This window comes from Camelina sativa, chromosome 13, assembly GCF_030686135.1.
Source record: "Camelina sativa cultivar CO46 ecotype springtype chromosome 13, ASM3068613v1".
NCBI lineage: Eukaryota > Viridiplantae > Streptophyta > Magnoliopsida > Brassicales > Brassicaceae > Camelina > Camelina sativa.
In genome coordinates, this window is record NC_141892.1 from 6,269,954 (window position 1) to 6,281,915 (window position 11,962).

Consider the following 11,962-nt stretch of genomic DNA (forward strand, 5'->3'; position numbering starts at 1 on the left):
AAAGCCAAATATTGTGAAGGTTATTTTGTATTAGTATTTATCAAATATGTGGCCTTAATATGTAGCTAATATAGTTGGATGACATATGATATATGTGATATCTCTATTTGACAAAAAAAAATAATAATAATCTGATATCTCTCTACACTTCTTGTTGGTGAATTATGTTTAGCAGAAATGCCACAATATTTTAAAATGCCACAATATAGCAGTTATTTTTCAGCAAATTAAACTTTATTTATTTTGAGAATAGAACCAATTCACTAACCATCAATAATGGTTGATATCTTCTTCTTTTTTCAAATGAGGGAAAACAAAGAAAAAACGAAGTAACTTGATTTAAGTTAGACAAAATTTCTTGAAAGATGTGTGTTTGCACCAAATTGTGGTATAACAACTCCCAAAAAACCACCTAATGTTGCTTACGGAATGAAAGGACTAGAAGAACTTCTGGTTACTAAGTGGATTTCTCCGGTTTCAAAGACGAACAAGACCCGGTAAACGTTAACCATATCAAGAATCTACCAGTATCCGGTTTTGCAAATCAAGAATTCGAATAAGAGACTTGTCAAACGGATAAAGCAATGCTTCAACGTTACAGATGGAGTGATGGACCCGATTACATTTATCATAATATAGGTCAAGAAGATGAAACAAGTAGTTTTAGTATTGAGTCAATCTCTATAATTATACCGAGAAAAATGGTCAAGATTTTGAGCATTCAGGACAAGGGAAACAACCTTTGGCTTGGCAATTATCGCACGCGACTGATCTTGTGTTTGATGAGTCACTGAATCCAAAGAATCCGCCTGATTTGAGCGTTCCTGTTCCCTTGCAGCGGCCACACGCTACGCTCTTAAGATCTCCACATTTTCGACACATGCCAAGAGATCTGCAAAAGTTGTGTTTAGAAACATACGATTGTAAGATATAAGATTCAAGAACAAGTCTAGTTTCATTTAGCCAAAGACACACAACATTGTAGAACATTTCTTGGAGACATCAGCGGCACAACACAGACTCTCCCATTACAAAGATCAGAATTTGAGAATCCATAACCATAATCAAGAATCTTAACATAGTGAGAAGACCTTCAGTAATAAACAACTGAATTCTTTGAAGACAGAACAAACGAATGTGAGAATCAAAAGATTGTCTAATGAGAACTAACTAAGAAGAAAGAAGTTTCTATTGGAGAGTGAAACTAAAAGCATACCCCATACTCTGGTTAGAATTTTAAACAACACATCACAACAAAAAACTCCCAAAGTCTTATCCTTTTCAGCAAATTAATCAAAACCCAATCAATCGGAAATCAAACAGCTTACTACAATTCTACGCAGCTACTATACAAATACAGTCATCATCATTGATTCATATAGGTCCATCCAAAATCCAAACATGTTCATAAAAAAATTGGATACTATATGAGATGGGTTTCCACTAAGAACATGAAAGATTGGGTTTTTGAGATGAATGAAACTTGTAAAAACGCTTTGTAACTTTACCTTCTCTGAGAAGCGGCGATGAAAGCATCAACTTTAGGAGCAGCGATGGTGGCACCAAGAAGCAGAGCTCCAACTGCTAAACCCGCAACTTCGTTTGATGTTAAGCTCTGCATCTTCGCTTCTTCCTCTTTCTCCTCTTCGCTGGTTCTTTAACTTCACGATAATGATTGTTATCCTGCTGCATTCACTGCTAACCGAATAAATATGTAGCGTATCAAATTACTAACACATGTGGCCTATTAGCTCAGCTGGTTAGAGCGTCGTGCTAATAACGCGAAGGTCACAGGTTCGATCCCTGTATAGGCCACTATTTTTGAGTTGGTGATGTATTTATAGTCAATTTAACTAACTGGGTGATGTAACTAGTATGATCGGCCTATTAGCTCAGTTGGTTAGAGCGTCGTGCTAATAACGCGAAGGTCACAGGTTCGATCCCTGTATAGGCCACTTTTTATTACCACATTATCTTTTTTTTTTCTTTCCTTCTCCTTCTTAATGTATATAATAATTTTCATTTTGACCCCGTTAGTTTTGATATCATATATTTCCATCCTAAAGTTAGATAATTGACAAAACTCTCCAATGGTTTGTAGGGTTTAAACTAGTTTACTCTGTACGGCCTCTCTCACCTTTCCTTCTCTCTGAAACTGCAACAGAGGAGAAGCGATAGGGTTTATTCAAGCTTCACTCAAGCAAGTCGATAAGTTTCGACATCTTCATTCACAAATCTATAGATTCCAGCTTTGCGATTTGCCTTCCGGGTTACAGATTCGTGTTGGTAGTTCAATTTGTGATTTCTTTTCCCCTGAAGAGAAGAATCTGAGATCAGCAATGGAAACAGATCTGAATGACTATACTATTATCAAGGAAGGAGAAGCTGAGGTCCTTATGCACAAGAAGAACCAAGTCTTCTTCAACAAAGCTCAGGTTCTCCTTTTTTTTGCCTTTCTTCTTGTTGCCATTGGATTTGAGTTGCTGCAAAGGTTCTTCCTTTTTGGTGATAATTGATTGAATTACCTAATTACATCAAGGGCAATCTTAAGATTGGATCAAGTATTAGTTTGGGGTGTTTTATATTTGTCTAAGATTTTAAATTGAGTGTTTTGTAATGCCTTTTCTTCTGGTGATTACCCGTTACTTGTTAATAGATTAGTGGTTGTGTTGTGTTAGTGAGAAACTTGATGAGATATGATCCCAAGTCTTTCTTAGCAATTGTGTTCTCGTGTGTGAATCCATATGGATATATGTGTGAGCTAAACTAATTGTTGTTGTTTTATGGTTAGGTTAACAACAGGGACATGTCCATTGCTGTGCTAAGGGCATTTATATCCAAACGCAAGCAAGAGCATGAGGCGATGTTATCGAAAAGAGCTCGATCATCTGGGAAAGTGCCTGAGAAGGATGTCTCTGAGACTTCCAAGGAAGAAACTCATACTGAAAACGGTGAGGATAATGGTAAAACCAATGGTGAACACAAAGTAACATCTCAGGATGGACCAAAGGAAGCTGCCAAGATCGCATATGAATCTGCACGAAGAGAACTCAAGCCACCAAGAGTGCTTGAGGTCTACCTTTCTTCTTTCCTCTATGACTGTTATAGTTGTACCCTTTTTTTCTTATATCGTTTTTTATAGTGCTTTTTTAGTAGATAACGTATTCTTGTGTTATACATTTTATAGGCCCTGTCAGCTTCAGGGTTAAGAGCTTTGAGGTATGCTCGCGAAGTTGAAGGAATTGGTCAAGTTGTAGCTTTGGATAATGACCCAGGTAATATTTTCATCCCAACTTTTTTGCTTGTGAAGTGGTTTACAAACACGAATATTCTTCTATCCTAACTTCCATGAATAATATAGTATCACCATTTTTCTATCATAGCATCGGTTGAAGCTTGCCAGAGAAACATAAAGTTCAATGGCTTGATGTCTACTTCAAAGGTGGAGTCACATCTTACTGACGCTCGTGTCCACATGCTTAGCCACCCAAAAGAATTTGATGTGGTATGCGTCCAATTTTTTGGAAAATTTTATACTCGTTTTTTCAAAATATTTGGACGTTTTTCATCTTATTGACTGCATGATTCTGATAACTAATTTGGTTAATTGATGTCTTTAGGTTGATCTTGATCCATATGGTGCTCCGTCTATTTTCCTTGATTCAGCTGTTCAATCAGTTGCTGATGGTGGGCTGCTAATGTGCACAGCAACTGACATGGCAGTGTTATGTGGGGCTAACGGCGAGGTTTGCTATTCCAAGTGAGATTTTCTCCCTTGATTACCTATTTCTGAAAACATATAAAACTTTAGCTTGTCTGAGTGTCTCTAATCTGTATATGGTTAGGTATGGTTCTTATCCACTGAAAGGGAAATATTGTCATGAGATGGCTTTGCGGATCCTCCTCGCCAGCATCGAGGTAATTTTCTTTGCTACTGGGAGGAATTAAATACCGTTAACTGTTTTTAAGATGCTCTATTCTTATTTCTTCTCTAAAAGCTTTCTTCGATTAACTTTGGTCATATTGTTGATTCGCAAGAGCCATGCAAATCGCTACAAGCGGTATATTGTTCCAGTTCTATCAGTCCAAATGGATTTCTACGTCCGTGTGTTTGTCCGCGTTTACACGTGAGTTATCCTTTCTTTTCAAACACTTCCTCTCAGCTAGAGGCAAAGTAAAGACTGAAGGTTTATGAAATGCAGTTCGGCGAGTGCAATGAAAAACACTCCACTAAAGCTCTCGTATGTCTATCAATGTATTGGTTGTGATTCCTTTCATCTTCAATCTGTTGGAAGATCTCTCCCTAAGGTTTCGTGTCTGTCTCTTTATGAAATGCAGTTTGCTAAGTTTCTGAAAGCTGCCTTTTTCTGATAATCCTCTTCTATAATTTTCTTACAGAATAACAGTGTGAGGTATCTACCAGGAGTTGGTCCTGTTGTTCCTCAGGATTGCACTCATTGTGGAAAGAAATATAACATGGGTGGACCAATATGGTCTGCTCCAATGCATGATCAAGAATGGGTGACTTCGATACTAAGTGGTGTTAAATCCATGAAAGACAGGTATCCTGCTTACGACCGAATTTGTGCTGTTCTTACCACAATCTCAGAGGTAAAACTTTCCTCCAAACTCTGCAAGTTTCAGTCTTTGATTTTGGGTCAATTTCTCTGAATCCCTATATTTGTTTTGCTTGTCTCCAGGAATTGCTAGATGTTCCACTGTTTTTGAGCCTTCATAGTCTCTCTGCAACGCTAAAGTGTACTTCACCATCAGCTGCTCTGTTTCGATCAGCAGTAATCAATGCAAACTACCGTGTCTCAGGGTCCCATGTGAACCCGCTTGGGATTAAAACTGATGCTCCAATGGAGGTTATCTGGGACATCATGCGGTGCTGGGTAAACCATCTTCGTTCCTTCAGTTAAAGTCCAAATATTTTTTCCCCCTCCGTAGTAATGAATGAACTCTGTTTCTTTGATTGTAGGTGAAAAATCATCCCATTAAGCCACAATCACCTGATCATCCCGGAAGTGTGATTCTATCTAAAGAACCATCTCATCAGGTCTTTTTTTTCAGTAGCCATTGTTGTAATGCTTTCTTTGAAACTATTTAAAGTTTCGAGGTTGAATCTTTACACTGTTTTATTTCGTACAGGCTGACTTTTCACGCCATGTTGGTTCGCTTAGCAAAGCACAGACGAAGAAAGTAGCTAGGTTTCTACCGAACCCAGAGAAGCATTGGGGTCCAAAGATAAGGGCTGGTCGTACAATCACAAGCAAACACGTCTCGCTTCTTGGTCATGAAGCAGTTAACGGTCATCTCAACGGCAATCACAAAGAAGAAGAAGACGAAGAAGAAGATCCTGAAGAAGATATTATTGAGGATGAGCCAGATCTGAAACGCCAAAAGACAGCAGCAGAGGATATTGCCTCAACATCATAGGGGAATATTGCCTCTGAAAGATTTTGTATGTGTCCTTTTTAAAAATAGAGCTTTTGGTATCAGAGTTGTGTTTTTGTTATATTCTAAGCATTTTTTTCAGACTTGCAACAAAGAATTTATAAGTTTATGGATTCTTAGATCTGTTAGCTACAACTGTATTTTTCAAAAACCTGGTAATATGTAACTGTTCATCACCAACAGGCTACATTTTATATGATTCAGCACTGTTTTATAATATCATCATTATCTCTAGTTTTTTTTTCTTCTTTGGCAAATATATGATAGATCCATAGATGAAAAACCAGAAATCAAATGTAAACTGATAAGGATTAAGGAGTATCATCATTACGGTAACTTTTAGGGTGCATGAAAACCGTGTAATAATATTTTATTATCAATAATAGAATGAAGGACAACGAAGTCGTTGTAGTATAGTGGTAAGTATTCCCGCCTGTCACGCGGGTGACCCGGGTTCGATCCCCGGCAACGGCGTATTTTTTTAAAATTTTCCTCTTTAAAAAAAAACTTTTCTAAAAATTGTAGTTAATTACGTGGCATAATCATAGGCCACGAGCGTAAATAACCTTATTAGATAACACCGTCATAATTATTAAATCTCTTAAAATGTGCATAGAGAGATACGAATCTTTTCGTCTTCCTTCTTCGACATTTTTTTTTTTTTTTTTTTTTTTAATTTTCTCTCATTTTTTTTTTGACCTTTTCTCTTCTCATCTCTCATTCTCTGGTAAACTCAGCAATGTCATCGGCGAAACTTTTCGGTTGTGCTATTACCGTCGAAGCAGAGGAAGAAGGCGGAGGCGGCGATGGTGGAAGCTCAATCGCCGTGGAGGTTCCTCGATCTGTTATCCAAACGGATTGCAATCCATATTTCCATTTTCTGGATTCGAATTCCGACTCTGGATTAGCTTCTATGGATGACGCAAAACCTGAATTCATCGATTTCTTTCATCGAGAGTCGTACGAGGTCGATACGGTACGTGACTTTTGTATAGGTTCGACGAATCAGAGGGTAATCAATAGTACTAGTTTGGGTGGTGGTGGTGGTTTCGGTTTCAATATTTTTGAGGAGGATATAGAATTAGGTCTTGGAATCGGCTCACGTTCAGGTTCGGGTGATTCATTGGTTTATAGGGAGATCGATTCGGGTCGAGTCGAAGTTGTTGCTCCTGTTGAGTCTGACGAACCTATGGTGCTTGATGAAGAATTCGAATTGGAGAATTTGCACAACGCGATCGAGTGGGTTCAAGAACCTGTTCAACAACAAGTTACTCCACCAAGGGCTGATGATGATGATGGTGATGATGATGATGATAATGATGATGATGATGATGCTTGGCAGATGTGGAATGCCAACGTATTATTTCAAGATATGATGGATATGGATCATCTAGCTGTTAATTTTGAAGATGGTTATGGAGAGTACGATGCTGCTATTTTAGTGCAAATGTTTGATAACCAGGATGATGTCATCATGGGGAGTCCTCCCGCATCCAAAAGGGTGGTTGATGATCTTCCTGCTGTGGTGATTACCTCTGAACAGTTGAGCAACGGGAACACCATCGTTTGCGCCATATGCAAAGATGATATTGTGGTTGATGAGAAAGCTAAGAGGCTTCCTTGTAAGCATTACTATCATGGTGACTGTATAGTACCTTGGTTGGGGATAAGGAATACATGTCCGGTTTGTAGGTATGAGCTACCTACTGATGATCCTGACTATGAAAGGAATAGGAGATTGCAGAGACGTGGTAGCAACGGTTTGGCAAGGTAGTAGATGAAGTAATTGTGCTTTTGATCTTCGGTAAGGCCTCATTGGGAAATGATCCGTCTCTGGTTGATGTGATGTAGATATTGGTCATAGTTTAAAAGGAAGAATACATTTTGCAAGTTATTTTAGGTTTTTATTTATCTTTTTAGACTTTGCTGATAATTGCAGTCACAGTTTGTTTATCATAGAGGAATTGGTGATCTGACTTTGGTTATTTCTAACTTTGATTTTTTTTTTTTGCGATGTGATTTTGATGCCTTTTTAAGTACCAAATATTTTACCAGTGCAAGGTTATGAATCAATTAGAGATGTTGCGATAGGGTATAATCCAATTCCAATCCATCTACTACAGGTACAGTCATGTTGCCTCTGTGGCCAGTTTGTGGTTTACCTAGTACATTGTTAAAAAGAGAATGATGGATTTGGTCCGGTTTAACGTGGTCTTGTCAAGTTTTGGTCTTATATGGACCGTATTTAATTCAAAATGTGGGCTTTTTTTTTTCTTTTGGCTCAACTTCAACTTCATATTAACTAAATACTCAATTATACATTATCCTTTTCTACTACATTTTTAGCCCACAATGGCAACATAGAAAACAGCTTAGGAACATGATTCTCAAAAGAGAGTACTTCCTTTGCTACTCTATCGGCCACTCCGTTGCTTTCATGATATGCAAATACCACTTTCATCTTTTCAAATTGCTGGGAGATATGCTGGATGTCGTAAATAATGGGGCCTAAATGTGGGCTTATTAGTCCACTATAACTCCTTATTTTTTTGTTTTTTATTGGCGGAAATCTAGATTTTAATGTTGAAGCTACATTACACTGAAAACTAGAAACTGAGAAACCCCTTGCCGTTGCGATGATTCAATGTTGTATCTTGTTGGATACTTGGATGTAGTAAGTTTTCTTTTTCTCTGGTTATAATCGATGGAACATCTACTAAAATTAACATATTTTTAATTTATTTTTTTATAACTTTTACATGTTTGTATATAACTATTTTTATAAGTAAATAATAAGTTGATAACATATACGATTTTGAATTTTTGATTGACGCGTTTTATAATAATGTGAGTTAACAACTTAAAAATGAAAGTATATATAAAGTTAATTAATTACTTCAAATATGAACCGAAAGCCCATTACGATTAAGATTGTTAAAAAAATGAAAACTAAGGTTCAAAGTCATTTTCACATGCCAGTGGCTGGCTCTTTTCTCTATAGTGACTTTACATTTCTAAAGAGCCAAACTTCAAACATTGAGTGTCGAATTTTATTTTTTAAACTTTTTTTATGGAAGTTGGAAAACTTTTTTTTTTCTGGCTCTTGGATACCTCTATTTGCTTATCCTCTCATATGCAATAATTATGCCTCTTGTCTCATTCCATGTATAATAATATTTCACACAGAAATATTTTTAAAACTATCTAAAATATATATAAGCTCCCTCTATGAAACCTTAGGCTTTTAATCATGTCATGCGTCAGTTGTTCACTTCAACCATAGATCTAGTTGCATAATCTATTTGGTATTTAACAAGTAGGTACTTCCATGTTCAGTCCGTAAATTTGGAAAATTTCTTGTTTTAAATCAGGTTCCTCTTTATGATGAATCAGACGGCATATATGGTGTAGAGTGTAGACATAATATTTCTATTAAAACACTCATTTAGACCTCGAACACGCAAAATATATATCTTTAAAAGACTAAACATTTGTGACGTTTTAAAGTTTATTTGTGTGGATCAGTTTCGAATAAACGGATTAAAGAAGTGAAAAAAAAAAAAAAAAAAAAGATAAGCAACTTAATATAAAACGCATTGTATAGTTGGAGTGGGTGAATAACATCACATCAGAAATAAAATTCATCACACCATTTGAAATGTTTCATTTGATAATTATTACCTCAATCATTTTGGAATTGAAATTTGCGCTCGAGTCTTCAGTGACGTTCTCCCACTTTGTTTTCTTGTCTCTTTGGATTCTCTCTCTTTGTCCTCTTTATCTATTCTGCTTAAATTCACCATCTCCAATGTATATCTACTTTAGAATAGAATATTAAATTCGTGTAAAAAAGATAAAGGTGAAAATAAAGTAATAACGTTTTAACTCTAAAATAGATTGGAGTTGGAGATGTCAAGGAATTAAACTTTCTAGACCAAAATGTATATTAAATACTCTCAAGCAATAAACCAGACAAAATTATAAAGTTGAAAATATATATAACGTAAATCAAAACTCTGACTAATTAATCTCATGGGGGAAAAGTTGTGATTGTGTTATGTATTTAACTTTGCATGGCGAAATGTTGTTATCTTAGTTGGCCTTTCATATATATATGGTTTTGAATCTAAATGCATCTAAATAATTTTTTTAACAAAATATATAAAAATAACTAAATAAACAGAGGAAAGCACAATTAGAATTAGGCAATGACAAGTGGGTTATTTGAAAATATAAACCTTTCTGCAGGGAATAGTAAAATTAATAATAACATAATCATAATTGACTATATTATGATTAGGACTGACGATAGTTGTAAAAATTGGCAGTGATAGTGGAGGAAGACCTTAATGAAATTTACAGGTACCTCAGCATATATTTTTTGGCAAATTGGATAGAATCATTTGAAGGTACGAACGAAAAAAACCAAAGTATAAAATGGGTATGTAATTATATTTTTTTCATAAAAACAAAAGGTGTATAATTATAAAAAATTATCGTAAAAGGTGTGATGATACAAAAGACTTCGCTTTGGTGATTGGCTTATCCTTAATCCACCAATCAGCTGTACCATCATGACATCATCCATATTTCATTAAGAAAAAACAGTGTAACCACAAATTATTATGTTGATGATCTTTGGAGTTTACTTAACGAAAGAAGATCAATATATGGAACGTATAATTCTCATTAGAAGGGAGCATAATTAGATACTACAATATTCATACGAATTATATTAGAATACACAGCTACGAAAATTATATTTCTTATAACAAAAATGAAGATCTAAGGGAATTATTTGGTAAAGAACTGAAAATTCAAGGTAGGCCAATATCAGGTGGTAGTGTCATTGATGGGACCAAAACAATGAAACGTTCAAAAACACTTTTATAGTTTTATGATCGAGTGAAAAAATATTACTAAAAGAATATCCGAAAAGGAAACACTAAGGAAAAGCAAATTGGAAAAAAAGTTAGAAAATGATATAAAAAGAAGAAAAAAAAAGAAAACTTGAGGCTGTGGAAGAAGAACAAACCGTGCAAAGGACATGAGACTGAAATAAAGAAGAAATAGACGTTGTCTGAATTAATGATATGACTTGATGGTGTGTATTCGCCTTTCGTTTGACCAACACAGTCGCACTCTATTTTGCATCAACATGCAATTTTAAGTCATTCTGCCAAAATAAAGGCCAAGTCACTCAAATTCAGTAGGTGTTGTGAATTTCACATTATAAAATCATCTCAATTCATCAGAAGAAAATCTTTGAAATCAACTGAACTAAGTAAATGAATATTAGGTCTAGTATTTTAAAACTACACTACATATGTGGTTTCCTTAAATAGTAAGTTATTGCATCAGTAAAAAACCGAAATTAATTATTGAAAAACTTGAAAAAAACAAGCTCCATACTGTATAACTTTCAAGCAACACCCAAAAAGCCTACCTAAAGAAGACCAATATCAATATGCACAATTCTTTTTATATTAAATTGCCTTTTTACAAATGGATTATAATAAACCCATGCATGCCTAAGTTTTTGATTATAAATATTTTTTTTTGAATAATATAAATATATTTTTAAAGAAGGACGTTTCAATATTAGAATATAATGGCAAGAAAGAAGAGGGGACCAAATAAGATTTCTTCAATTATTAAATGGTTTACTTAAATATATCCATTAAGTCAGGAAATTTAAGAGAAAAATCAAAAACGAGTTCCTAAAATTTGATTCATTTTATAGAATTCAGACAATTTTACAAAGAAATTAATCAAATATGCAAAGTGGTTGTTGAGTCATCAGCTCCTCAAATGTATTATAGCCTATTAGCCTTTGCCTTAGCCTTTGTAATGAACATCATAAAACGACAAGTTAAGCCCGCCTAACATATCTTGCTTTCCTAGCTTATGCAAGTAAGGAGTTTGTTTGGTTTGGTTTTTGTTAGTGCTGGTCTTTGACCATATTTTTCTATGTATAATAAAAGACGAGTTGGATGTAATAATTAAGGTTTTGTTATTTTGTATCAACATGATCTTCTTTATACAACTTGATCAAATATGACTGGATACATACCACTTGGAACGAAAATATAAAGAAAAATTGATCATGTAAATTTGATCCGAGTTCAGAGTCTTTTTATATATATCTTGTGGTTAAAGGATGAATCGTGTAAAATTGAATGATCAGAGTTCGAGTCTTTTTTATTGCAATTATGAATGATCACTGTAACAGTTTTAAATGACAAGAATATTAATTCAGCTATATATATCTCTTTAAGATTAGTATATGATTTCACGTGAACAATTTCGGGTTGATTGGTTAATTAAGAGACCATGCACAATCGAGGATTTATGTTGGGTTTCACATAATGTATGTTGAAACTTCAGCATGCCATGTTTGTGTGTGAGCATATAAAGTTATAAACGTTTTGTCAATAAGTAATTTTTTTATCACTTATTTTTTTTGAACGTTATTAATTTCTTTAATTTAACCAGATAAAATTTA

The 11,962-nt window shown here is 34.9% G+C and overlaps 3 protein-coding genes and 3 non-coding genes across 6 annotated transcripts; 5 read left to right on the forward strand and 1 right to left on the reverse strand.

Annotated features, from left to right (window-relative positions):
* Positions 1-535: 535 nt before the first annotated feature.
* Positions 536-1,667, reverse strand: LOC104735603 (uncharacterized). The gene is made up of 2 exons (XM_010455426.2): positions 1,509-1,667; positions 536-892 (listed from the first exon to the last, which is right to left on the reverse strand). The coding sequence occupies exons 1-2, from the start codon at positions 1,619-1,621 to the stop codon at positions 706-708; spliced, it is 300 nt and encodes a 99-aa protein (XP_010453728.1). The 5' UTR covers positions 1,622-1,667; the 3' UTR covers positions 536-705.
* Positions 1,668-1,741: 74 nt separating this feature from the next.
* Positions 1,742-1,815, forward strand: TRNAI-AAU (transfer RNA isoleucine (anticodon AAU)). The gene has a single exon. It is a non-coding gene; the product is annotated as a tRNA-Ile (tRNA).
* A 66-nt stretch (positions 1,816-1,881) lies between these two features.
* On the forward strand, positions 1,882-1,955 carry TRNAI-AAU (transfer RNA isoleucine (anticodon AAU)). Its single transcript has one exon. It is a non-coding gene; the product is annotated as a tRNA-Ile (tRNA).
* Positions 1,946-5,691, forward strand: LOC104735604 (tRNA (guanine(26)-N(2))-dimethyltransferase 1). The gene is made up of 12 exons (XM_010455427.3): positions 1,946-2,435; positions 2,792-3,073; positions 3,188-3,275; positions 3,384-3,505; positions 3,621-3,760; positions 3,846-3,918; positions 4,039-4,127; positions 4,203-4,308; positions 4,399-4,611; positions 4,701-4,895; positions 4,982-5,059; positions 5,152-5,691. The coding sequence occupies exons 1-12, from the start codon at positions 2,340-2,342 to the stop codon at positions 5,437-5,439; spliced, it is 1,770 nt and encodes a 589-aa protein (XP_010453729.2). The 5' UTR covers positions 1,946-2,339; the 3' UTR covers positions 5,440-5,691.
* A 168-nt stretch (positions 5,692-5,859) lies between these two features.
* On the forward strand, positions 5,860-5,931 carry TRNAD-GUC (transfer RNA aspartic acid (anticodon GUC)). The gene has a single exon. It is a non-coding gene; the product is annotated as a tRNA-Asp (tRNA).
* A 140-nt stretch (positions 5,932-6,071) lies between these two features.
* On the forward strand, positions 6,072-7,517 carry LOC104735606 (uncharacterized). The gene has a single exon (XM_010455428.3). The coding sequence runs from the start codon at positions 6,197-6,199 to the stop codon at positions 7,229-7,231; it is 1,035 nt and encodes a 344-aa protein (XP_010453730.1). The 5' UTR covers positions 6,072-6,196; the 3' UTR covers positions 7,232-7,517.
* The last annotated feature ends 4,445 nt before the right edge of the window (positions 7,518-11,962 follow it).

Excerpts from the sequence above, each read along its gene's own strand:
- LOC104735603 (XM_010455426.2), bottom strand. The coding sequence starts at position 1,621 with ATGCAGAGCTTAACATCAAACGAAGTTGCGGGTTTAGCAGTTGGAGCT. Across the intron at positions 893-1,508 it reads ATCGCCGCTTCTCAGAGAAG|ATCTCTTGGCATGTGTCGAA; the intron begins GTAAAGTTACAA and ends CAACTTTTGCAG.
- LOC104735606 (XM_010455428.3), top strand. The coding sequence starts at position 6,197 with ATGTCATCGGCGAAACTTTTCGGTTGTGCTATTACCGTCGAAGCAGAG.
- LOC104735604 (XM_010455427.3), top strand. The coding sequence starts at position 2,340 with ATGGAAACAGATCTGAATGACTATACTATTATCAAGGAAGGAGAAGCT. Across the intron at positions 2,436-2,791 it reads TCTTCTTCAACAAAGCTCAG|GTTAACAACAGGGACATGTC; the intron begins GTTCTCCTTTTT and ends TTTTATGGTTAG. Across the intron at positions 4,309-4,398 it reads TTGGAAGATCTCTCCCTAAG|AATAACAGTGTGAGGTATCT; the intron begins GTTTCGTGTCTG and ends ATTTTCTTACAG.